Raw genomic sequence first — 27,701 nt, 5'->3', positions numbered from 1 at the left:
GGGTGCCAAGCCATATCTGGGGAAGAGGTGCTGCAGCTATTCCTGTTGGAACATTGCTTCGACAAGTTACCCGCAGGAGTTCGAGAGTGGGTTCGGGACCGTAAACCCTCCACCCTGCAGGAAGCGGCTCGCTTGGCAGATGAGTATACGGATGCCCGCAAACTGGACACTGCTACCACTAAGCCCCCTGCTAGAGTGGAGTACAGACCCCCAGTCACCCCAGCAGCTGCCAGTTACCAAACCCCGGCCCACCGCTATACCACACGGCCTCCGGCCACGAACTACCCTCAGAGAGCCCTGTTCAATTTGCGGTGCTACTCACAACCTATTCGGTGCTTTAGATGTAAGCAACTAGGGCACAAAAGACCAGAGTGTCCCCTAAACGCAGCGAACCAAGCGCAGTCCTGGAGAAGACCCGCCGGCGGAATCCCACGTAATCCTCAGCCTGCGGCCCGCTACGTAGAGGCGCAAGAATGCTGGAGCATCCTACATGAGGCAGACCTTGTGCAAGCTGCCCACCGGAATAACCGGCAACTGGTTAAAGTGAATGGGAAGAAGGTCAGTGGTCTACGGGATACTGGTGCTACCATGACCTTGCTTCAAAAGAACTTGGTGTCTGAGAAACAGTACACTGGAGACACTGTGGCTGTGAGGGTAGCAGGGGGCGATGTGTTCAGCCTACCTGTTGCCAGGGTACATTTGGATTGGGGAGTGGGCGCTAGACCTGTGAATGTGGGGGTCAAGAAGGACTTACCTGCTGATGTTCTTCTTGGAAATGACTTGGCCCCCCTTGTTTCTGCCTACGCTCCTATGGGTCCCGCTGATGTTAACTCTGTGACTACCCGTGCCCAGATCCATGCAGCAGAGACTGACCCACCTGCTGCTAAGCCCCAGGACGATGAGCTCAGTAAATGTCTATCCGCTATTGATATGTGGAGGTCCCGTTACAATGCGCTGATGAAGGAGAAGAGGAGCGCAGAGGAAAAAGCATGTTTAGAACGTGAATCTCTGCTAGACAAGCTGCACCGACAGACTGCAGAAAACACCAGCTTGAGAGTGGGACATGAAACCTTAAAGACAAACTTAGCGACACTTGAGGAGAAGCTGACGCTGGCTCATAGTGAGGTGCAGCAACTCAAGGGCACCCTATGTCAGTATGAAGGGATTGTGGATACCTATAAAGAGCAGGTACAGAAAACTCGTAAAGAAGCTGATGGGATTTTGAAGGACTGTTTGGCCCTGGTCTGGGCACTGAGGAATTTGAACCCTTGTTTGTATGGACAGGAATTCTCTCTCATAACGGGAATCCAGATGGATTGTCCCAGCAAACTGACATGCCTACCAGGCGCTCTGGTGGTATATGGCACATTATATACCCTGGACAGCCGAGCATGACAAACCAGAGGGAGAGGAGTTTGATGGTCCTGGCTTGTTATGGGAGTCCTTTGCAGAGCCTGACTTTGGGAGCCCAGACTCCATTCCCCAGCGGCAGGCTGCGTTAAAAGGGGTAGGAACAGTTGGTCCTGTCCCCCAGCAACACGGCTGTTTAGCCAAAGGGAAGACGATTGGTCTCCCCCTCCAGCAGCACAGCTATGTATCCAAAGGGGAGACAGTCGGTCTCCCCCTCCAGCAACCAGGCTCCCACCAGGCTACTTCCATGGTAGTGCTGGCACCCGGGCAGAGTACAGCTGGTCTCTGCCCACCTCGCAACCCACCAATTCAGCGTACCAGTCCCCCACACAGCTGTGGTGAGGTACCTGGACATGGACAAGTTTTCCCCGTACTCAGGTGTAGTAACCATTTATTGTGGGTGGGCTGTACTACTAATTGTGTTTTATGGGTGGGTTGCTGGACTAACCAGGGCACTGACCGGCAGGAGGTCAGATACCCTGTTAGTCTGTTTGGAAAAGGGGAGAGATGTGACAAAACCAATCTCGCCATTGTACATTGGAGGGCCTGTTATGGAACATTCTTTGGGCTGGAGGTACATGGGCTTAAGGATACCCAGAGACTGCATGGAAATATGGAATGTTATATGCTGGACACCCCATGTACTTTCATAACTCTGTCTTATGTCTATGTCACCCTGTATCCATAAATACAGGATGGGTACAGGGTGTGAGTGCCCCTTGTGGGAGCAATTGTGACTCTATAAGCCAAGTGGGCATAAAAGACTTTATAGCTAATAAGAACTGTTCCTACATTCTCTAATAAGATGTATTCTATGTATGTTTCAGATCTGATTGTGTCTCAGGAGTCTGTCTGGGTAAACTGATTGTGTCCTTGTGTGATTATGTTAACTAGACTGCCCAACATCAGATTGTCTGAGTAAACGTTCTTCCCTAGTTAATTAACTTAATATGTTAATCTGTTTTACCTGTCAATAGACAATTGTTAGAGGTTTGATGCATTGTTCATATGTCTGCTTTACTGTTAAACCCATGGCCTCTGTAACCTGAAGCCAGGGTGTATAAATCTGTGTGCTGCCTTCAAATAAAGTAGACATTCTGTTTTAAACCTGAAACTGGCTGGGTTGTGAATTGCTGATTCCCTATGCAGGACATTGTTCATCTGGTATTAACCCTTGGTACACAGTTGGTACCGTAACAAGACCATTCCCCCGGATGAAATGATTGTCTGCTGAGAAAGTACGCTTCCCAGTTGTCCACACCTGGTATGTGGATCGCTGAAAGCAAGCATTTGTGGGTCTCTGCCCACTCCAGGATCTGAGATACTTCCCTCATGGCTAGGGAGCTTCTCGTTCCCTCCTGGTGGTTGATGTAAGCCACCGAGGTAACGTTGTCTGACTGGAATCTGATGAACTTGAACAAACCCAGGAGGGGTCAAGCCTCCAGAGCGTTGAAGATCGTCCAAAGTTCTGGGCTATTGATCGGGAGAAGAGATTCCTTCCGATTCCACCTGCACTGTGCCTTCCTGGAACCCCAAACCGCTCCCCAACCTGAGAGACTTGCGTCCATAGTTACAATCTCCCAAGATGGTCTGAGGAAGGATGTCCCCTGGGACAGCTGTTCTGGATGGAGCCACCAAGAGAGAGACTCCCTCAACCCATTATCCAGAGAGATCAGTTGGGATAGGTCTGAAGGATCACCATTCCACTGCCTCAGCATGCATATCTGAAGAGGCTGGAGATGGAATCTGGTGAAAGGAATGACATCTGTAGTGCATACCATGAGCCCAATCACCTCCATGCATCGGGCCACTGTTAGGAATATCTTCATGGCAATGGAGTCTATTATCGAGCCCAGGAACTCCACTCTCGTACTGGGAACCAGAAAACTCTTTCCTGAGTTTACCTTCCATCCATAAGATTGCAGAAGGAAGAGAAGAACTCTCAAATGGTCCTCTGCCAGCTGGTAGGACAGAGCCTGAACCAGAATGTAGTCCAGATAAGAAGGTACTGCTATCTCTCTGGATCTCTCCACCGCGAGCAGAACTCCAAGAACCTTTGTGAAGATTCTTGGAGCAGTAGCCAGCCCGAAGGGAAGAGCTACAAACTGGAAGTGCTGATCTAGAAAGGCGAATCTTAAGAACCTGAAGTGATCCTTGTGGATTGGCACATGAAGGTAAGCGTCCTTCAAGTCTATAGTAGTCATAAACTGACCCTCTTGAACTAGGGGCAGTATAGGCATTATCATTTCCATTTTGAACGATGGAACCGTCAGAAACTTGTTTAAGCACTTGAGGTCTAGAATCAGGGGAAATGTGCCCTCCTTCTTTGGGACCACGAAAAGCTTTGAATAGTACCCTAGACCCCTTTCTGCTAGAGGTACCGGTACAATTACTCATACAGAGGAGAGATCCCTCACGCACTCTAGAAAAGCTTTCTTCTTTTCTGGATTTGACAAGAGATTTGACAAGATATATCTGCCCCTCGGAGGATGAGTTTTAAAACCTATCCTGTAACCCTGGGCAACAACTTCCAGAACCCAAGGATCCTGTACGTCTCTCAACCAAGCCTGCGCGAAAAGAGAGAGTCTGCCCCTACGAGATCCAGGGACGGATCGGGGGCCGCCCCTTCATACCAATTTTGTCTCGCGAGCTTCTTGCTCTTCTTGGCCTTATTCCAAGACTGAGAGGGTTTCCAAGATCCCTTTGACTGCTCGGGCTTCGCGGAAGGTTGCTTTTATTGAGACTAGTCCGAACGAAAGGGACGAAAAATTAGGACCCTTAGATTTATTCTTCTTATCCGGCGGTAGAAAGGCACCCTTGCCTCCCGTGACCATGGATATGATCGAGTCCAGGCCTGGACCGAAAAGAATCTTTCCCTTAAATGGAAGGGAAAGCAATCTAGATTTGGACGTCATGTTAGCAGACCACGACTTCAACCACAGGGCCCTTCGGGCCAGAACAGAAAAGCCTGATGTCTTGGCATTCAAGCGAATAATCTGCATATTAGCATCACAAACAAATGAATTAGCAACCCTCAGGGCCTTAATTCTTTCATGAATTTCATTGAGGGGAGTCTCCACCTCGATCCTCTCTGACAGAGAGTCGCACCAATAGGTAGCGGCTCCCTCCACCGCAGCAACCGTGGCTTCAGGCTGAAAAACAAACCCCATGTGCTGAAACATTTTTCTTAACAGGGTCTCTAATTTCTTATCCATCAGTTCCTTAAACAACAAACTATCCTCAAGCGGGATAGTGGTGCGTTTAGCGAGCGTGGAGATAGCTCCATCTACATTAGAGACAGATCCCCATAATTTTAGCTGAGCATCTGGAACCGGGAACAATTTTTTAAACGAAAAAGAAGGGGAGAAAGACGATCCAAGTCTCTCTTTACAGGAACCGGGAAAGTCTGGGGCACTACCCTGTCCTCATAAACTTTATCCAGCTTAGGAATAGAAGGTTCCTCCGGTAGCTTCGGTTCTGGAACCTCTAGAGTCATTAACACCTCTTAACAAAAAGCGTAGGTTCTCCATCCTAAACTTAAAGTCTGGTTCCTCAGCAGCCGGAGGCCTAGAGGCCGCAGATTCCGACCCAGAGAGAGAGGCCTCCGAAGTATCGGAATCCTCAGCATCAGCGGATAATCTAGTTTCAGATACATCCAACAGAGTAGATGACCCCTGGGAAGGATAGCAATGTTTAACTTTTCGCTTGCGCTTGGCTGAGCAAGGTAAAGCACTAATGACCGCAGATACCAACTGTTCAGCAAAATCGGGTGGCAACGTGGCCCCTCCTGCTGGAGGGAGATGAATGTAGGGAACGCACCTCACAGGACGGAGACCCCTCAGAGGAGGATGGCTCAGTTGTACTAAACATTTTATTTCTTTTAGATATCGCTATTTTGTTAAGGTATGTGGAACGTAGTTGAGCAGGCGGAGATAACAAAACCTCCTCACAATAAACACAGGCACCAGATTTAGTTAAAAATGGAGTACCCTCTAACATATCAGAGTCCTCCATAGCTTGCACTTTAATAAGACTACAGAAAAGGATTAAATGGCACCTTTATACTTCCAATGGCTGGGGCACTCACCACCTCCTATGACCCAGGCCCACAGAGAAACTTCGTAAACGTCTCCTGCAACCAATGGTCAGGAAAAGTAAGAGAAAGAGGCCATACCCGGTCACATGGAGTACCGTGCAGGACCTCCCCCTCAGCCAGGAAAAAAGTGCGCCAACTAAACAGGCTGCGCAGTAATCAAGGAAGGAAAAAACCTAACTGTTCCACATTGCCAAAGCCACATCTCACACATGTCACAGCAAAAACACAATAAAACACAATCATGTATACATCCCCCCTGTTTAATAATCACCTTCTGGAGATATTAACCCTTGATTCTATACAGATAAAGGAGCCACACTGTGACCCTGTCTTCTTGCGTTATTATATAGAAAATGAAACGATCTTACCAGAATCAACGCCATGGAACAGGAACATGGCCTCTCAAGTTTGACAGTGTGTAGCATCACTCCGGACATGTACTTGAGTGAAGAAAGCAGGTAGTGAAACTTGTCAACACTGATTGCTTAAGGAGCTGTTAATACGAGCCTGGATGGTTTTGCAGAAAGACTCTCCCTGCATCTCCAGACCCAAACATTTGTCAATGCTCTCACTGAGAGACTGACAAGACTATTTAAAACTCCAGTCCCATTCCGAAAAGTACTACCCTCCATAAGAGACTACTCCGAAATCTTCCGACACTTCTCTGCCATCCTCCTGTGACAAAAGGCAAAGAATGACTGGGGGATGAGGGGAGTGGGGGAGGTATTTAAGCTTTTGGCTGTGGTGTCTTTACCTCCTCCTGGTAGCCAGGTTTTGTATTTCCCACAAGTAATGAATGAAGCCGTGGACTCGCCTCGTATTCGATGGAAACTGGGGAATGGGTAATAAAGGGATTATCTATCTTTTTAAACAATAATTTTTTTGCGTTGACTGTCCCTTTAATGGAGCAGCAATGCACTACTGGGAGCTATATGTACACATCAGTAAGCTAATAATAAGAGGTATATTTGTACAGCCACCAATAAGCAGCTAGCTCCCAGCTACTGAGCCTACCTACGTATGCTTTTCAACAAAGGATATCTATGTATCTGGGTGTGTCTGAAGCTCTCTCACAACTTATTTTATTCACTTAGCATGTTACATCTGCTGGTCTCACTGATTTATATGTCAGCTGCATGCAGGTGAAGTTTGTTCATATTTTACAATACTAAGAGATTGAAGCAAATTAGGCAATATAAGTAAATTGGAAATCTGTTTAAATGTGTATGATCTGAACCATGAAAAGGAAATTTGGTTTTTTTATGTCCCATTAACCAATCACCAAAGCTGATAGCAAGTGACAGAATATTTTTTTAATTTGAATTGAAATTAAATTGAAACCTTTGAAGAGAAGGCTGCATATAAAGGAAGAGTAAGAAATTACTTTGTGAGAAGCATCAATTCCAAAGAGCAGCATGAGGTTCCTGCAGCTGAGTGAGTCCTTCCAGTGGTAGCGCGGGGGAGGAGCATCCCTTGTCTCTGTGCTGGCACAGTCAGGCCTGGAAATGTAAAGTAAATCATGAAATATAAGCTCCAAACTACCTTTGTGTGAAACAGATCAGTGACAATGAAATTTATCCTTGGACTGCCGCAGCTATGCCGCTGGAGTAGGCAATTATGCAGATGTGCGGAACCTCACTGGAATCCAGCCTCTTATCAAAAATAATACAACTTATTTTTATTAGATATATTATTTTTGATAAGAGGCTGGATTCCATTGTCATTCATTGTGTTTACTGGGATTGGCAGTCCCTGATGAATCTGTGCCCCAGGTGGATGGACGCTGTCTCCATTGATAGCATTTGAATACAGTCACTGTAACTCACAGTCACTGATACCTTAATAGTGCATTATCTCTCATGGGTGTTCAGTTACCAACTCAGGTATGTGACCTCAATAGTAGGCAACATCCTTTTCCCCGATTTAGTTGCTAGGGGTCAACTACATAAAAATCTCACAACAGATAATTTACTGATTGAGTTCAGTCAGCACTCTAAGGGATCTTTCTATGGAAAGGCACAATCAGGGTGCAGGTTCCTCTAAAACAAAGTCTCCTATCCCATCCTGAGGTTAATAAAATACAGTCAGTTTTTTTGTCTTTAGGGACTGTATGAAATGGTTGGGGATCAGGTTCCCTGACAGTCCACCCGGGGCTGAATATATCCAGAATCTCCTCACCTCTTGGTCCCTTGGAGCCAACACAGTGGGTCCATAGACCTGCTCACCAAAGGTGATGGCACCTGGGAGGATGATCAGCAGTAAGGCAGCCCAAGGGAATTGTGAATACTACTGTTATTATAGAACAGTACTGAGTATGCACTGGGCACTTGATTTTACAGCTAGTACAACACTCAGCTCTGATCATATGAAGTGTAGGTATTAATGGCTCTGGTGATATGGTCTCTGATTGGCTGGATCATCCTATAAAAATTAAAAATGAATTTTGTTTATGAAGTAACTTTCTATTGGACCAAATGTGCCACATCCATTTGTTGATTTTCTATTTCTCAGACAAGTAAAAACAACAACTGCAATACAATGTAGTGTATACTAGCATAATGACCGTGCCTAGCCTTGCCAGCTGCAGACTTTTGAATATGGTAAATAGTTGGTGGAGTTGGGAAATTGAGAAACAATTGCAATAAACAAAATATTAATTTGATTTAAAAATGTTAACACTTGGCTGAAAATGTTATTGTATTGCAAAATAACTGAATTTCTTGTAATTACAGGGCGTTTACTGTCTGTTTCAGAAGTGGCATTTAAGCTTTTTTAACATTTATTTACAGTTAGGTACATTAAAAAGACAACTTTAAATTGCCTTATAGACGCTGTTTAACCTTTCAGAACATGCAAGAATAAGCTTTAGCTGTGACCCTCATCATCGGTACAAAGTGACAAACACAGACCTCACACATGTAAGGGGGTGAAGCCTGTGAAGTGATAGGAGGAGTCTGGTCAGATTGGGGGTGGGGCATAGTCTATCTGGCTGGGGACTAAAGAGTAGGGTATATATACATAACAACATGGTTCTTTGCATAAGTTTGCTCACGTGATTCTCCCTCCTCAGCTTATTCTTATACAGAAGGTAGAAAGGATACAGGCAAATCAGAATCTGCATCGCCTGATGCACTGTGCGCAATAGCAGTGTAATCCTAGTAAAGACTACAGCGCATGCATCAACGTGTTAATTGTATCCTGCAGTCTGCAAGGGGTCAAATACATTATCAGGTGCAAGCTATGGAGATGTTGGCGCAGGATATATATCTAATAATGATGTATAGAAACATTCTGCTGCACCGACTGATTGTATTAAAGTAAATTTAAAAAGTTACCAAAAATTCATCTTCATTAATTCATTTACAAAGTTTTCTTCATTGGTCAGTTTGAGGCAATTGTGAAGGCTTCTCACATCGTCACTGCTGGGCTCCACAGGAACTGCCGGAAAACAGGTCCTTAATACATGTTCACATACATCTGCACCCTGAAAAAACAATAACGCTATTACATATGATCAGGCAACTTTATCTGTCTTACTCTATGGGCAAGATTTATTATAACCCAATCGGTTTCAGGCTCACTCATTTGAGCCTACAACTGACATGATGCAGAAGTTTAAACCACTGCTTCATAAACCCTCTACGCCAAACTGGAGTTGGCGGATTAAAATCACCCCAAATTAATTTGACCGGGGCGATTGACAAGCCCTACTCTCACTCTATTGGTTGCTTGAGGGTAGGGGGCGGTATCGTATGAGTATTCCCCTTTGCAATGATAAATATGGGGAACCAATTCGCCTCACAGTTTGCGATAAGATGCGGACAGGTTAAGAACGTGAATCCTGTCCGCTCACAAATTGCTAAATCTTGCCCTATGTATCTGGGTGTGTCTGAAGCTCTCTCACAACACAGTGTATTCACTAAGCAAGTTATCAAAACGTCCAAGCACTCCTCAGTAAATAAAAGTTCTAAAGTTTATTCCAAATATTAAAAGCAAAAAGTGAATCAACAGCTTTGACACCGCACTGACTGGCTTATCACAGTGAGGACAGCTGGGCTCCTATGCAGCAGGCATGTGTCGTGCCCGTAAGCACCAGCACCAGCTTCCTCCAGCTAAATAGGCTCATTTCTTAAAAGGTACATTGTTACATTATGTCCTCACTATGTAATTCAATTTAAAAACATAGTATACAGTATTTATACAAAAATTAATATGGGTATGTTATATTAGCAGATTTATCAGGAGAGTTAATTAACTATTAAACATAGTCAACATAAATTCAAGATATGTAGCTCATTTACAGCTAGATTGCGAGTTGTCAGCGCTATAGGGAAATTAACGACCACCACAAAAGCGGCGCTATTTCACCTCCCTATAGCGCTGCTATTACAGGTTTACAAAAACCCGGCTTGTACGGGCGATATATGGCATTGAGCTCCATACCTCACCAAAATACAATCGCTGCTTTGACGTGCTCGTGCACGATTTCCCCATAGACATCAATACGGAGAGCCGGCAAAAAAGAAGCCTAAAACCTGCGATTGCGGAAACAAAAGCCCCGTAGCGCAGCCCCATTGATGTCTATGGGGAAAGAAAATGTTTAAACCTAACACCCTAACATAAAAACCACGTCTAAACACCCCTAATCTGCCACCACCTACCTAATGTTATTAACCCCTAATCTGCTGCCCTTAACATTGCCGCCACCTACATTACAGTTATTAACCCCTAATCTACTGCCCCCAATGTTGCCGCCACTATACTAAAGTTATTAACCCCTAAACCTCTGGCATCCAACATCACTAACACTAAATAAATATATTAACCCCTAAACCTAACGTAACCCTAACCCTAACACCCCCTAACTTAAATATAATTAAAATAAATCTAAATAAACCTTACAATTATTAACGAAATAATTCATATTTAAAACTAAATAAAAACTTACCTGTAAAATAAAACCTAAGCTAGCTACAATATAACTAATAGTTATATTGTAGCTATCTTAGGTTTTATTTTTATTTCACAGGTAAGTTTGTATTTATTTTAACTAGGTAGACTAGTTAGTAAATAGTTATTAACTATTTACTAACTACCTAGATAAATAAATACAAACTTACCTGTGAAATAAAACCTAACCTGCCTTACACTAAAAACTAACATTACAATAAAATAAGATAAAATTAAATTATTAAAATACAATTTTCTAAATTACAAAAAAATAAACACTAAATTACAAAAAATAAAAAACGAAATTATCAAAAATAAAAACTAATTACTCTTAACCCTTTCATGACATAGGCAATTGTTCAAGTTCTGAACGTAAACGAAACCTTGAATTTCAGCTATATGTCTTTTCAACCATAATTTACCCCTTTCACATTAAGTGCACCCACACTAATTATATATTGTTTTTTAGAGGACAGATAGGGCTTTCTTTTGGCATAAAAGATTTATTTCTCAACTATAATTTTATATAAAAAAAATCAAAGTAAGTGTGAGAAATTAAGAAATTTGAAGCTTTCCAAATGATTTTATTGTGAATATCATCATCCTGATATATGTTACTGCAATAAAACACCCATACTTGTGTTAAGCGATGTCCCATGAGTATAACGATACCCCCCATGTACAGGTTTTCTGAGTTTTCTGGAATTTACAAGGCCCAACATACGGCCTACCCATTTACATAGAAATCTGGCACATTCATTTTCTGGGCTTAAGTTGCCTTTCATACATTATAGCAGCCCAGGAATGAAAATGACCCCATCATGGCATACCATTTACAAAAGTAGACACCCTAGGGTATTCCAAAAGGGCCATGTCACGTCTTTTTGTGAAGCCCCTTAGTCACAACACCTGGCCAAATGTAGTGGTCATTTTTGTTGTATGCGTTTTTTACACAAACACTGCACTTTGGCTGTTTCTGTCATCAAGCTTTTATGTTTTACTGCTATAAAACACACATATTTGTGTTTGTCAATGTCCTACGAGTACAACAGTACCCCCCATGTACAGGTTTCACGGGGTTTACAGGAGTTACTGGGCCAAATATGGGGTCTGCCCATTTCAGTCTTTATGCATGGAAATTTGGCACCTTAATTTTCTGTGCCTATGTCCTCTTTGAGACATTATAGCAGCCCAGGAATGAAAATTACCCCATCATGGCATACCATTTTCAAAAGAAGACACCCTAGGGTATTCCAAAAGGCCCATGTCACATATTTTTGTGAAGCCCCTTAGTCACAACACCTGGCCAAATGTAATGGTGATTTTTTTTGCATGCGTTTTTTTGCACAAACACTGCACTTTGGCTGTCTCTGTCATCAACCTTTTATGTTTTGCAGCTATAAAACACACATATTAGTGTTTGTCAAGGTCCTACGAGTAAAACAGTACCCCCCATGTACAGGTTTTATGGGGTTTACAGAAGTTACAGGGCCAAATATGGGGTCTGCCCATTTCAGTTTTTCTGCATGGAAATTTGGCACCTTAATTTTCTGTGCCTATGTCCTCTTTAAGACGTTATAGCAGCCCAGGAATGAAAATTACCCCATCATGGCATACCATTTTCAAAAGAAGACACCCTAGGGTATTTCAAAAGGCCCATGTCACATATTTTTGTGAAGCCCCTTAGTCACAACACCTGGCCAAATGTAATGGTGATTTTTTTTGCATGCGTTTTTTGCACAAACACTGCACTTTGGCTGTCTCTGTCATCAACCTTTTATGTTTTGCTGCTATAAAACACACATATTAGTGTTTGTCAAGGTCCTACGAGTAAAACAGTACCCCCCATGTACAGGTTTTATGGGGTTTACAGAAGTTACAGGGCCAAATATGGGGTCTGCCCATTTCAGTTTTTATGCATGGAAATTTGGCACCTTAATTTTCTGTGCCTATGTCCTCTTTGAGACATTATAGCAGCCCAGGAATGAAAATTACCCCATCATGGCATACCATTTTCAAAAGAAGACACCCTAGGGTATTTCAAAAGGCCCATGTCACATATTTTTGTGAAGCCCCTTAGTCACAACACCTGGCCAAATGTAATGGTGATTTTTTTTGCATGCGTTTTTTGCACAAACACTGCACTTTGGCTGTCTCTGTCATCAACCTTTTATGTTTTGCTGCTATAAAACACACATATTAGTGTTTGTCAAGGTCCTACGAGTAAAACAGTACCCCCCATGTACAGGTTTTATGGGGTTTACAGAAGTTACAGGGCCAAATATGGGGTCTGCCCATTTCAGTTTTTATGCATGGAAATTTGGCACCTTAATTTTCTGTGCCTATGTCCTCTTTAAGACGTTATAGCAGCCCAGGAATGAAAATTACCCCATCATGGCATACCATTTTCAAAAGAAGACACCCTAGGGTATTTCAAAAGGCCCATGTCACATATTTTTGTGAAGCCCCTTAGTCACAACACCTGGCCAAATGTAATGGTGATTTTTTTTGCATGCGTTTTTTGCACAAACACTGCACTTTGGCTGTCTCTGTCATCAACCTTTTATGTTTTGCTGCTATAAAACACACATATTAGTGTTTGTCAAGGTCCTACGAGTAAAACAGTACCCCCCATGTACAGGTTTTATGGGGTTTACAGAAGTTACAGGACCAAATATGGGGTCTGCCCATTTCAGTTTTTATGCATGGAAATTTGGCACCTTAATTTTCTGTGCCTATGTCCTCTTTGAGACATTATAGCAGCCCAGGAATGAAAATTACCCCATCATGGCATACCATTTTCAAAAGAAGACACCCTAGGGTATTTCAAAAGGCCCATGTCACATATTTTTGTGAAGCCCCTTAGTCACAACACCTGGCCAAATGTAGTGCTCCTTTTTTTTGTATGCGTTTTTTGCACAAACACTGCCCTTTGGCTGTTTCTGTCATCAACCTTTTATGTTTTGCTGCTATAAAACACACATATTTGTGTTTGTCAATGTCCTAAGAGTAAAACAGTACCCCCCATGTACAGGTTTTATGGGGTTTACAGATGTTACAGGGCCAAATATGGGATCTGCCCATTTACATAGAAAATTGGCACATTCATTTTATGGGCCTTTGTCCTCTTTGAGACATTATAGCAGCCCAGGAATGAAAATTACCCCATCGTGGCATACCATTTATAAAAGTAGACAACCCAGGGTATTGAAAAAGGACTATGTTTAGTCTTTGTTTGTAGCCACTTAGTCACAACATCTGGCCAAAGGTAATGTTCATATTTCAGTTTTAGTTTATCACAAAAACACTGCCTTTTTGCTGTTTATATCATCCTTTTATGTTTTACTGCTATAATACACCCATCTTTGTGTTCAGCGATGTCCCATGAGTACAACAATACCCCCTATGTACAGGTTTTATGTGGTTTTAGGAAGTTACAGTGCCCAATATAGGGTCTGCCAATTTGCATGGAAATTGGGCATATTGATTTTATGGACCTTTGTTGCCTTTGAGACAGTATGGCAGCGCAGGAATGAAAATTACCCCACCATGGCATACCATTTGCAAAAGTAGACAACCCAGGGTATTAAAAAAGGACTATGTTTAGTCTTTTTTTGTAGCCACTTAGTCACAAAACCTGGTCAAATTTAGTGGTCATATTTTTTTATTTGCTTTTTTCACACAGACTTTGCATGTTTTCTATTTAGATCAACATCATTATATTTTTTACTGCTATAATACACCCATATCTGTGTTCAGTGATCTCCCATGAGTGCAACAATACCCCCTATGCACAGGTTTTATGTGGTTTTAGGAAGTTACAGGGCCCAATATAGGGTCTGCATAGAAATTTGGCACATTGATTTTCTGGCCCTATGTTGCCTTTGAGACAGTATGGCAGCCCAGGAATGAAAATTACCCCCCTCATGACATACCATTTGCAAAAGTAGATAACTCAGGATATTCTAAAAGGAGTATTTTAGTTGTTTTGTATAACTTATAATGGCCTTAGAGTGGATGGGCTTAACTTATAAAGGGACAGGACAAGGTCAGGGGATTTATGAAGTTAGGAATACAGAATAATAAAATAAAATAAATTAGGAACACATACAGATTGCTTTCAAATTAAAAGTTTAACTCTGTGTGATATATTCGAAAGCAATCAGTGATACAGAGGCCAGGTTGAGAGGGGCAGTCAGGGCAATGGTAACTAGAATCCCTCCTCCCTCCTTTTTTATAGCAGACTCTGCATCTTTTCTGGGGTGTTAATTTGCAGGCAGTGGGGGGGATCCTAGTGGGAAAATGCCTGCCACAGAGTCGCTCAACATTTTCAGATTGAACAGTGGGAGGATTAGGGGTCTGGTTAAACAAAATATCAGATGTTACATTTAACACAAATTCCAAAAAAGTATAAGTTTTCCCTGTGCCTGTTTTTTTGTACAGCACATATGCATTATATACTGCGATCTGCATAATATAAAAGGCTACTTTTTTGTACCAAGTTCTAGTTTTTCTTTGAATTAGATATGGCTGCAGGCACCGGTCAGCTAAATCTACCCCCCCCATGTTTTTGTTGTACTCCACAATGCACTTTGGCTTTCGGATCTGTGCAGATCTTCCCTTCACAGACACTGGCACTGTAGCTTCATTGTGCATTGTGGAGAGCATGTACACATCTTTTTTATCAGTGTACCGAAGGGCCAGTAGCTCATTGTGGCGTAAAGCTGACGTTGTGCCCCTACTTTTTTTTCCATATGTCAGCTTCTGGGGGAAACCTTTGCGATTTTTTCTTGTTGTGCCACAGGCCACGGTTTCAAAATAAAACAAAAATTTTAATAGCTCTGTGCTGGTGTAAAAATTATCGAGCCACAAATGGTACCCTTTATTTAGCAGGGGTAGTAGGAGATCCCACACAATTTTCCCACTTGTGCCAACTGAATCTGGGCAGCCAGGTGGATCCAAGTGGCTATCCTTTCCCTGGTAGATGCGAAATGCCCAGGTATACCCAGTACTGCATTCACAGAGCTTATAAAATTTTACCCCATAGCGGGACCTCTTGGATGGTATATATTGCTTGAAAAGCAATCTCCCCTTAAATTTCATGAGGGACTCATCAATGCAAATGTCCTGCTCAGGTATGTAAACTTCTTTAAATTTTTGGGACAGGTGGCTTATCAGGGGCCTTAGTTTATATAACCTGTCATGCAGGGGGTCATTTTTGGGGGGGCACTTGGTATTATCATTAAAATGGAGAAACCGCAGCAATTGTTCATATCTGTCCCTCTTCATAACCCCTGGAAAAAGAGGGGTAGCCAGGATGGGGTTCTGGCTCCAGTATGAACGAATGCTGGGTTTCTTCACAATCCCCATTATTAATGTCAGGGCCCAAAACTTTTTAATCTCTGGTATGTCAGTGGGATGCCAGGTATTTTTTCTGACATACAGAGATTGGGGATTTTTGGACAGATACTGGCTGGCATATAAATTTGTTTGAGCAACTATATGCTCAAACATAGCATCTGTCAGAATCAGTGACATATAGTTTATTGGCTCACATACTGGAACATCACTTGTTATGCCAGGAGTCTCAGTAAATTCTGGCATTTCTGGGGCAGTGAAATTTGGGGGTATCCAATTTTGGTCATTTGTGCGACGCCTCCTTTTAGGTGGCGGGCAGGGAGCACCAGCATCAGATGTATCACTCAGGGGCTCTATATCTGATGCCGTAAGGGTTGCGCTGTCAGACAGAGCAGAGATGGTTTCACTCCCTGAATCTGCGGCAAGAATGGCATAAGCCTCTTCTGCTGAATAGCGTGCCATAAGGGATTTTTTTCAGTACAAAGTACCACTTCACCACCACCAATTACCACTTCACCTTCCCCAAAATCCCACTAAACCACCCCAATTACCACCTCCCAATTACCACCCACCTATTCCCACCCACCCTATTCCCTTTTTTTTTTTTTTTTAAATTATGATTTTTTCTTTATATATATTTTTTTTTTTTTTTTTTTTTATAAACTAAAAAAAAAAAGGAACTGGGAAGGGTAGTGATTGGGAACAGCAGGGAAGGGGTTAATAATAACTAAAGATCCCCACAAATAAACTTTTGGGCACTGATCAAAGCCCTGACAGGCTGATCACTGTGATATTAGGCTGATCACAGTAGCAGCTCAGTGATCAGCAGCAAAAACAATATATATATATATTTGTAACCCCCACAAATAAACCCCCAACGCTTTTGATCAACACTGATCAAAGCCCTAACAGGCTAAGCAAGTTATATTAGGCTGATCACAGTAGCAGCTCTGTGATCAGCAGCAAAAAAAATATATATATTGTTTGTAACTATATTTTTTCTCCCTCTCTAGCTTTCTGCAGCACACACCAACACTAAACTGTCTTCCTCTCTCTCTCAGATCGCACTGAGAGCAGAGAGGAAGCGGATACACTTGTAACAGCCAATGATTCCACTCATTGGCTGCTACAGTGTTACAGGGGACAATCGATACACCCCCTCCATGCTGATTGGATCCTGGGGGAGTGCCAGAGGTGCTAGGCACATCCCCCAACCGGATCCACAACAAACAAAATAACGGAGGGGGCACAGGAGCTGAAAACCGTTATGCCGTTCTATTCCGTCATAACGGCTCTAAAGCCCAGTGTAATTATGACGGAATGGAACGGCATAACGGCGTTAAAAGGTTAATCTAATAGCCCTATCAAAATAAAAAAGCCCTCCCAAAATAAAAAAACCCTAGCCAAAATACAAACACCCCCCAACAGTAAAACCTATCTAAATAAACCTAAGCTAACCATTGCCCTGAAAAGGGCATTTGGATGGGCATTGCCCTTAAAAGGACATTTAGCTCTTTTACATTGCCCAAACCCTAAGCTAAAAAAAAAAAAAAACACCCAAAAAAAACACTAACCCCCGACGATCCACTTACAGTTATCGAAGTCCGGACATCCATCCTCATCCAGCCGGCGAAGTCACTAGGGGGTGTTAGGTTTAGGGTTAGACTTAAGGTTACGTTAGGGTTAGGGGTTAATATATTTATGTAGAGTTAGTGATGTGGGAGGTCAGAGGTTTAGGGGTTAATAATTTATTTTAGTATATTTCGTTGTGGGGGGCTTGTGGTTTAGTGGTTAATAGGTAGTTTATGGGTGTTAGTTTACTTTGTGACACTTTAGTTATGAGTTTTACTTTACAAATCTGTAGCATAAAACCCATAACTACTGACTTTAGATGGCCGTACGATTCTTGTCAGTATAGGGTGTACCTCTCACTTTTTGGCCTCCCAGGCAAACTCGTAATGCCGGCGCTATGGGAGTCTGATTGAAAAAGGACTTTTTTTAAAAAGTGCGGTACTGACGTTGCGTGACGGCCAAAAAGGTGTGCGGTACTTCTATATCTACAAGACTTGTAATAGCGGCGTTAGGGAAAAAGCAGCGTTATGAAGCATAACAATACTTTTTCACTCATAACGCAAAACTCATAATCTAGCTGTATGTTTTTTAACCTTATTTAATATTATATAAATTGTATTATTGTTGTCTACTTCAATAACGCTCACCAGAATTTCTACCAAGGACTATACACATAAGTCAATATCTCTTCTGAAATTTAGACCATGTGGTATAGAGATATTCAGGGTAAAAATCCAAAATATCTCTCTCAGATTTAATTTTTCCTCTCTGTCACCCCCTCTTTTCCATATAGGAACATGATCAATCGCTTGAACAGTTAATAAGTTGGAATCAGAGTTATGGGATTCCCTATAGTGTCTCCTTGCCCTGTTGGGTTTTATGCTTCAACAGTTCATTTCTGGATAATATATCCACTTCTTTATGGGCTTTACTTAGAGTGTTTTCATCATATCCCCTATCCTTTAGGCGTTTTGTGATCATATCTGCTTGTGTTAAATACTTACCTACACTAGTGCAGTTTCTCTTGGCCCTAATATACTGTCCTCTAGGGATGCCTAAGGAAGCAGTGAAGGGTAAGGCAGAGCGCGCCGCTACTCTCTGGTTGTGTGATGATATTATTATTATTAACAGTTATTTGTAGAGCGCCAACAGATTCCGCAGCGCTAGTTATCGGATTTATCTGCCAGCTGCATGCAGGCAAAGCTTGTTTAAAGTTCACAATACTAGAAGCAAAAGCAAGTTAAATTGTAGTGAAAATATTTCAGTCTAATTTGTATTTTCTATAAACAGACTTTAGATCAGTGCCAGGTTCTCCCTTGGTAACCTCACACTCCCCTGTGATGATTTTGTATCCCAGAGAGCTTCATTACATTCTATGGGAGGCAGATGTCAACTCCCTGGGTCTTCCAGGTTCTGCCTTTTTCTTACAGAATTCACCTGTACTGAACTTTTTCACCTATAGCAAATGAACATTTACATATGTTTAACAAAACAAATGTAAATGTTCCCCGAATATTCTTTTTTCTTTAAATAATTACCAAAAATAGTGCGGCAGACAAATATACAGAATATAAATATGTGAAAACATCATTGTGCTTGGGATAAAATTAGTCTTCCTCATGATAGTTCATTTACTGACCTTATATAACTGCTTAACGCAACACTGACTCTAAGGGCCAAAAAATATTTATATGGCTAAGGACAGTTAGAGTCTGAAACGTTGCTGCTGTATTTTTATCGGATAACCCCTCAAAGCTTTTTTGGAAATTTTTTATGTTGCTGTCACAGTACTTCGAATTGGACTATCTATCTATATTGATATAAAATACTAGTAGGGATTTCCAAACGACTTCACATCACAGCAGCCAATTAACACTGACTGAATGAATATATCCGGCAGGGGTCTCAGCTATTAATACACTCTTGGAGATTATTTCCCTGCTACATGTTGCAGAATTGCTGATGATCTTTACAAGTTGCAGAATTGCTGATGAGCTTTACAAGTTGCAAAATTGCTGATGAGCTTTACAAGTAGCAGAATTGCTGATGAGCTTTACAAGTTGCAGATTGCTGATGAGCTTTACAAGTTGCAGATTGCTGATGAGCTTTACAAGTTGCAGATTGCTGATGAGCTTTACAAGTTGCAGAATTGCTGGATGAGCTTTACAAGGGTTGTGGAAGTCAGTATTTAGCTTTTAGGATTCCAATAGAGCACACAATTTTAACAAATGATCCAAGGATCTAAATATATAACATAATAAAAAGGATATGTTTTTGAAGATCACCGGATTTTGATTGCACTACTTATTGGACATATCCTTTTTATTATGTTATATATTTAGATCCTTGGATTATTTGTTGAAATATTTGCTATTTTCATAGCTTTTGATTATCACGCTATCACATTTTTTGTGATTGGTTTACACTTTTATATATATACAATTTTAAACAACTTTCCAATTTACTTCTATTATCAAAATTATTCTTTGTTGAATAAGATACCTAGGTAACTCAGGAGTGTGCATGTATCACGTGCACCCGTGTTTCTCAATTGCGGTCTTCAAGTATCACCAACAGGCCAGGTTTTCATTAAAGCTGAACCAGTGCACAGGTGAAGTAATGAGCTGATCAGTAACCATGGTTACTAACCTGCTCTCACCCATCAGCTGATTATGTCACCAGTGTACTGGTTCAGCTATAATGAAAACCTGGCCTGTTGGGGGTACTTAAAGGGGCAGTAAACCTAGAAAATAATGTTATATAATTCTGCACATCTGTCTGATAGCGGGAGCGAGCTGCATTGAGTGTAATGGCGCAATCAGGCCGGGCTGTGACTAGACAGCTGCCCAGATGCGCTCAGGGGGAAAACCAGAGCAGCGGTCTGAAAAACCCTCTTTTTTTAACCCCTTAACGACCGAGGACGTGCAGGGTACGTCCTCTTAAAAAAGTCACTTAACGACCAAGAACGTACCCTGCACGTCCTCGGTTTGGAAAGCAGCTGGAAGCGATCCTGATCACTTCCAGCTGCTTTCCGGTTATTGCAGGATGCCTCGATATCGAGGCATTATGCAATAACAATTTTTGCCCCTCCGGTGCAGAGAGAGCCACTCTGTGGCCCTCTCTGCACCGGACATCGATGGCCGCATTCGTTGGTGGGTGGGAGCGTAAATGGGAGGTGGGTGGGCGGCCATCGATGGCTTCTTAGTCAGAGAGGGGGGCGGGATCGCCGGGGGTGCGCACGCGCGCGGCGGGAGGGCGCGTGCACGGGGAGGGAGCGGGTGGGAACCGCTTACACTACAGAAACTATTTTGATATTATTGTAAAAAATAAAATAAAAAAAAACTAATGGAAATCATCTAAGGGATCTGGGAGGGGGTGGGGGATTGATCTGGGGGGGGGGGAGAGCTACACTACAGAAAAAACTAAAATAAATTGTAAAAAAACATTTTTATATGCAAACTGGGTACTGGCAGACAGCTGCCAGTACCCAAGATGGCCCCCAATAAGGCAGTGGGGGGGGGGAGTAGAGAGCTGTTTTGGGGGGGATCAGAGATGTTGGGGGCTAAGGGGGGATCCTACACAGCAGCATATGTAAATATGCTTTAAAAAGAAAAAAGTAAAAAAAACAAACCTTTTATTTTAGTACTGGCAGACTTTCTGCCAGTACTTAAGATGGCGGGGACAATTGTGGGGTGGGGGAGGGAAGAGAGCTCTATGGGAGGGATCAGGGGGTCTGATGTGTCAGGTGGGAAGCTGATCTCTACACTAAAGCTAAAATTAACCCTGCAAGCTCCCTACAAGCTACCTAATTAACCCCTTCACTGCTGGGCATAATTCACGTTTTGTGGGCAGTGGCATTTAGCGGCCTTTTAATTACCAAAAAGCAACACCAAAGCCATATAAGTCTGCTATTTCTGAACAAAGGGGATCCCAGAGAATCATTTACAACCATTTGTACCATAATTGCACAAGTTGTTTCTAAATAATTTCAGTGAGAAACCTAAAGTTTGTGAAAAAGTTGACTATTTTTTTTAATTTAATCGTATTTGGCGGTGAAATGGTGGCCTGAAATATAACAAAATGGGCCTAGATCAATACTTGGGGTTGTCTACTACACTACACTAAAGCTAAAATTAACCCTACAAGCTCCCTACAAGTTCCCTAATTAACCCCTGCACTGCTGAGCATAATACACTTGTGGTGTGCAGCAGCATTTAGCGGACTTCTAATTACTTAAAAACAACGCCAAAGCGATATATGTCTGCTATTTCTGAACAAAGGGGATCCCAGAGAAGCATTTACAACCATTTGTGCCATAATTGCACAAAATGTTTGTTAATGATTTCAGTGAGAAACCTAAAATTTGGAAAAATTTTACTTTTTTTTTTTATTTGATCGCATTTGGCGGTGAAATGGTGGCATGAAATATACCAAAATGGGCCTAGATCAATACTTTGGGATGTCTTCTAAAAAAATATATATACATGTCAAGGGATATTCAGGGATTCCTGAAAGATATCAGTGTTCCAATGTAACTAGCGCTTATTTTGAAAAAAAGTGGTTTGGAAATAGCAAAGTGCTACTTATATTTATGGCCCTATAACTTACAAAAAAGCAAAGAAGATGTAAACATTGGGTATTTATAAACTCTGGACAAAATTTAGAAACTATTTAGCATGGGTGTTTTTTGGTGGTTGTAGATGTGTAACAGATTTTGGGGGTCAAAGTTAGAAAAAGTGTGTTTTTTTCCATTTTTTCCTCATATTTTATAATTTTTTTTATAGTAAATTATAAGATATGATGAAAATAATGGTATCTTTAGAAAGTCCATTTAAAGGCGAGAAAAACGGTATATAATATGTGTGGGTACAGTAAATGAGTAAGAGGGAAATTACAGCTAAACACAAAGACCGCAAAAATGTAAAAATAGCCTTGGTCCCAAACGGACAGAAAATGGAAAAGTGCTGTGGTCATTAAGGGGTTAATCAAATTTCACCGGCATTATTATGTTGAATAAAGTTTGGCTAAGATAATGTTATATAATTCTGCACTATGTGCAGAATTATATAACATCATTTGCTAGGTTTACTGCCCCTTTAAGGCTGAGAAACAATGATGTGCACTATACTGCAGCATCTGTAAATGAGCACACGTAGGTATTTACTGTATGAGGTCCCTTTCCCTCTATAGCAGCAAACATCCCTAGCAGGATGGAACTTTCCCCCCACAAGCCCCGACCCTCGCACTGAGACAAAAGAGGGCACATTTTAAAAGGTGTTGGTTATATCACGGCATATTCAGGACCAGCATGCAGCATTCCTGTAATCACTATAACCTTTTTATTACAGGTGCACATTGTACAATAGAGAGAGTTTTCCTTTAACCTTCTGAGATCATGATTATAAATGAATAAAATCACCAGCTAGTAACTGAAATCTAAACAAATATTTCTGGTATAATTCACTAGTGTCCAGTGTTCTATATTAACTATTACTAAGCATTACTGCCATTAGTTCAATGGGATTTTTTTTTTCCAGAGTTTAATACAGAGCAGAGAAATGTAACCCTTTCATCACCTTCAGCAAATGATCTATGAATGACTAAGTGACAATATATTCACACAAGCTGAAGAGAGCTTATAGTATTGTAAGGTGCCGTAGGAACACCCTTTTAAATGGGCTGACCTCCGCTCCCAACACCAGAGGATGATTTTTGCTGCTGTTCCTGTTTCTTGGTAAAGAAACTATTTGTAAACAATTTAACACACTCCAACAGTAAAAATAGGACATTGGGATCATATTCAGTTTTAAAGAACACTGTCCCAAAGACAAAATGTTTGCAGACCAATGGATGGTTGAGATTCTCTGCTCTATATTTACTTTTAATCAGAATATTCTGTGGGCAATTAAGTCCTTTCTAAGGGAGGAACTACAGATGACTTCCCCCAGGACACATACATGTTACTGACAACTAGCAAACTCATTGTAAAAAGGGTTACAATATAGAGCGTGAGAAGTCTAGCTCTGTAAAAAAAGGGATTTACATGACTCTGCAGGACTGGCTGAAATAAAAGGGTATATCATTTCATTGCATTCAGACGGCATCCACAAACTTAAGTCTCTAGTATTATTACTATTCGCTAATTCAGCTCAGCAGTTCTATACTTTAAGAGTAATTGTAAATTCAGCCCTCAGATTGTAAGGGCTTAGTATATAATTAAATATTAAACTGCTGGCTGATCTTCTAGTATCATAATACTTTTAAGAGAAATATTATTATTACCTCCTGGTTGAACTGTTTTTAAAAATTTAGCCTAAGTTATTGTGTATGAATAATCATTCGTGGATGTCTTATTAAATTCCCATTTTAATAAGGTCAATATTATTATTAATTGTACCCTTCACCTCATTTAAGTGAAGTAACGTATTGGAATTACCTGTCCTATAATTACTCTGCCCCCCCTACCTTGTTCTTTTGTACTTTAAACTATGTCACTAAGTGAATAAGATGCTACGTCACATGGTAAAGCTTTGTGACCAATCAGCACATATAAACCATCTCATTTACCCACCACGGCTGCCGGACAAGTCATCTTCAATTTGGAGTAAGGGTCATTTTGTCGGCAGTTCTCGGCTTCCTTATAGCTTTTAAGTACATTTTGAGTATGGAAGGAGCTATATTTAATAGTATCTGATAGTTCTTCATCTGGGTAGGGAAATTCTTCATAGTCTGGAGTGAACCCATTAAAACTCTCAAAATCCCCCCATGTACTGCTGAGCTCTGGAAGCGCTTGCTTTGGGTTCCAGTCTTCGTACAGTTCTGTAGACACTTTGTCATTGTCCGCTAGTGGAAATTCCTCCATCCCCCACAAAGTCATGTAGTTGCCCCCACTTAAGCAATCCTCATCCTTCATAATTCTTCAAGAGTTAAGAAAAAGACATTGTTCCTTCATTTGTTCATTAGAATCTCCTTAAAATTAAATGGTGGTTGTGACCAGATGTATTTGTATCTATAAAGAAAAATTACAGCATCATAAGAAACACAATCTGAGTATCTTTGTTTCCCCCAGTTCTATGGTACTGCAGGATGCCCCTTTAATGTTTTTCCACCCAATGAGTTGTAGAATAAAAAATGTTTTCACTTTGTCTAGACATAGGGCATAATTATCCAGAGACTCACCAGCAGGGACAGAAATAACGCACAGTGGGGGCTATTTTTTTAGCATTATATTGAGGTTTTACCACAGGCAGAACCTGTATAGCCAGATACACAGCCCACAAGGTAACATTTTTCTTTCTGAAATTCTTTGAGGATCTCACAGTACTGATGAGACTTAGATCACCTCACCAGAGCAGAGAGCCTTAGGTCACCCAGCACCATAGAGACTATATCTGTGTGTACAGTAGCTGTGGGTAATTATAGTACAATCATCAGGTTGACATGTGACTTCATAAAGATGTCCGGTATAACAAAATATAAGCAAAGTACAAATTGAACAATAATATAAAAACAAAACCAAGTAACTAACTAACTTGATAACAAGATATATGAGCTGAGATTATAAACTAAAGGGTCAGTCTGGGGTTAGACTCTTTGTGCTCTGGGTTACAGGACAGGATGTGCTGCATATGGGGTTAGTACTGGGCTCCCCATACTGTTAACCTTTCTTAAAGGGACATTGTACTACAAATCTTCTATCCTCCATATTAAAAAGCAGCATTTAAATGTGGTACCTACAAAAATAACATGTTTATTTGTAACGCACCAACATATTACTACATAACAAAACAAAAGTCTGCATTTCATTTAAGCATATTTTTAATCACCTTCAAAATTATTAAATACATAAAGAAAGTTGCACTCCTGGAACACCCCCATTCTGCTTCAGATGAGGATAAGGTCAGTGATCGGTAAATACGCACGTATGAATTCGTCTCTTTTGCTCTCCAGCCGCATCCTTATCTGAGTGGCAAAGGAGCACAGCTTTGACTATGTATTTAACCTGTTAGCACATGTTAGTTATATGAAATAATTTGTTTATGAAAATGTTGTAATAAAATATAACTGCTCTTTTTATACTAGAATATCCCTTTAATATACTTTAATCAAACATTTATCTTTAATATTATATGCACTGAGTTTCAATTAATCTTAAACACGAATGTGTAAATTTACTGTCATAAATACGTCACATTACAGTTCTAGTGCAAACACTGCATGAATTAAAGCTCTGTCTATGCTTCAACTCTGTTTGCAGGGCTTAAATACATAGTTAAAATCTTGTTCAGAGCTGCAAGTGCTGCAGCTGATGAGCTGACCAGCAGTTCTTTGTGACTCCTGAGCAAGACTTTAACTGTATTTGTAATCCCTTTGCAGGAGTCAATAGTATAAAAAATCATACAGCACTAGAATGTTCCTTAATTTATTTAATGTAACTAGAACACTTGTTCCCAAGCCACACAACATAACTGAACTTCAGGAGGAGCCTATGAAATATTACAGACCAGTAACCACTGTTGTTTCTCTGAATATAACACAAATACAGCGAACGCTGGAGCTCATATAAACAATGTTACACAGTGTCTGTGGCTAAACCACTCCATATTATGTAGACAGTAAAGCAACTGGCATTAACTCACTCTCAGCCCTATTTCTAAGTGACAACCTCAGCTGAAGGCAGTGCCGCCCTGTGCCAACCCCCTGCGGTCGAGTCCCATCTGTATCAGCTGTAAAACTGTATAGAATAAATTAGCAAACATACAAATGGCTTAATACTTACTCCTTATGGTGAGCCTCAGATTAACGGTCAGTTTCAGGTTTTCCGCATTCTGTTCACATAACGACTGAATCACTAGACCAAAGAGGAAAATCAGAGCAAAATACATTAGATATGACACAGTGTTCTGAGAATGTGGCATTTCAAGAACAGCTGATAAGGATTTAGCATTGAACAGATAAGGTGCTTATGATATTACTGAGAAAATTAGCTAAAAACATAAATGCCACAAAATATTTAACCTTATGTTGCAAAAACACTAACTTTTTTTCTGTTTTTCTGTAATTAAAATGTAAAATTTTACAAGCCATTTTTTATATGTAAATTAAACATTACTCACACAGTATAAGATAAAATCCTCCATCCAATAAAATCTATTTGTGACACGACTATATCACGGAAAAAACGCCATAGATCGAATCATTGGCATAAAAGAAAATTAAAACAAATAAGAAAAATTAAAAAAATAAAAATGATTTATCCTCGACATCAACTTTAAAATAGTGAGACTGCGACATGAGATACTTGATAGAAATTGTCTACATAGCCAGTATAAAGACAATACATTTTGATAGAAAATAGTCCATTCTGTCAAAATTTCCAACTAGCCAAAACTTTTCCAACTGACCTTTAGTGAAAAACAAAATGCTTAAATGCTGAGGCTCCCACAACTAAGTAATAAGCAGATATTGGCCAAAATCACAAGTGCGTTGATGCTGGCGGGGGGCACCATAAAAGCAACTCTTGTACAGTCAAACAGCTGGTTACTTGGTGACTGGAAAACTAAGAATTTCCTTAGACTCTGTATGGTACCCCGAGGAGCCTCATTGTAGTAAAAAATCCAAGGAATAACCTGTACAGGCCTGATCTAACTGTCTATAGGCCAGTCCTAGACTAGTCTCTATCTCTAGGCCCAGTCCATCTTCTAGGCCCATTTTAGTCTAGTCTCTAGGCCTTACCCAGTCTCTATCCTATCCTAGCCTATTCTCCAGATCTAACCCAGTCTCTATCCTATCATATTCTCCAGGTCTTACCCAGTCTCTATCTTATACTAGCCTGTTTTTCAGGTCTTACCCAGTCTCTATCTCATACTAGCCTATTCTCCTTGGTCTAAATCAGTCTCTATCTTATTATAGCCTATTCTCCAGGTCTAACCCAGTCTCTATCTTATACTAGCCTGTTCTCCAGGTCTTACCCAGTCTCTATCTTATACTAGCCTATTCTCCTTGGTCTAAATCAGTCTCTATCTTATTATAGCCTATTCTCCAGGTCTAACCCAGTCTCTATCTCATCCTAGCCTATTCTCCAGGTGTAACCCAGTCTCTATCTCATCCTAGCCTATTCTCCACGTCTAACCCAGTCTCTATCTTATACTAGACTATTCTCCAGGTCTAACCCAGTCTCTATCTTATACTAGAATATTCTCCAGGTCTAACCCAGTTTCTATCCTACCCTAGCCTATTCTCCAGGTCTAACCCAGTCTCTATTCTATCCTAGCCTATTCTCCAGGTCTAACCCAGTCTCTATCTCATCCTAGCC

At 41.1% G+C, this 27,701-nt stretch overlaps 1 protein-coding gene across 4 annotated transcripts in view; it reads right to left on the bottom strand.

Annotated features, from left to right (window-relative positions):
- Positions 1-27,701, bottom strand: part of CLBA1 (clathrin binding box of aftiphilin containing 1) — a 66,722-nt gene that overhangs the window by 31,810 nt on the left and 7,211 nt on the right. For 3 of the 4 annotated variants that reach the window (XM_053697209.1, XM_053697229.1, XM_053697215.1), the window contains exons 2-5: positions 26,166-26,237; positions 23,958-24,395; positions 8,842-8,990; positions 6,891-7,005 (exon numbers count right to left, since the gene is read on the bottom strand). In XM_053697209.1, the coding sequence (XP_053553184.1) occupies positions 6,891-7,005; positions 8,842-8,990; positions 23,958-24,299 (606 nt within the window). In that variant the 5' untranslated portion in view covers positions 24,300-24,395; positions 26,166-26,237. Of the gene's footprint in view, positions 1-6,890; positions 7,006-8,841; positions 8,991-23,957; positions 24,396-26,165; positions 26,238-26,502; positions 26,528-27,701 lie in introns of those variants that run through there. The other variant, XM_053697222.1, reaches the window with a different exon arrangement.

This window comes from Bombina bombina, chromosome 1 (assembly GCF_027579735.1).
Source record: "Bombina bombina isolate aBomBom1 chromosome 1, aBomBom1.pri, whole genome shotgun sequence".
In the NCBI taxonomy this organism is placed as follows: Eukaryota; Metazoa; Chordata; class Amphibia; order Anura; family Bombinatoridae; genus Bombina; species Bombina bombina.
Note: the sequence above shows the minus strand (reverse complement) of the source record. Positions and strands in the feature narration are given on the sequence as shown.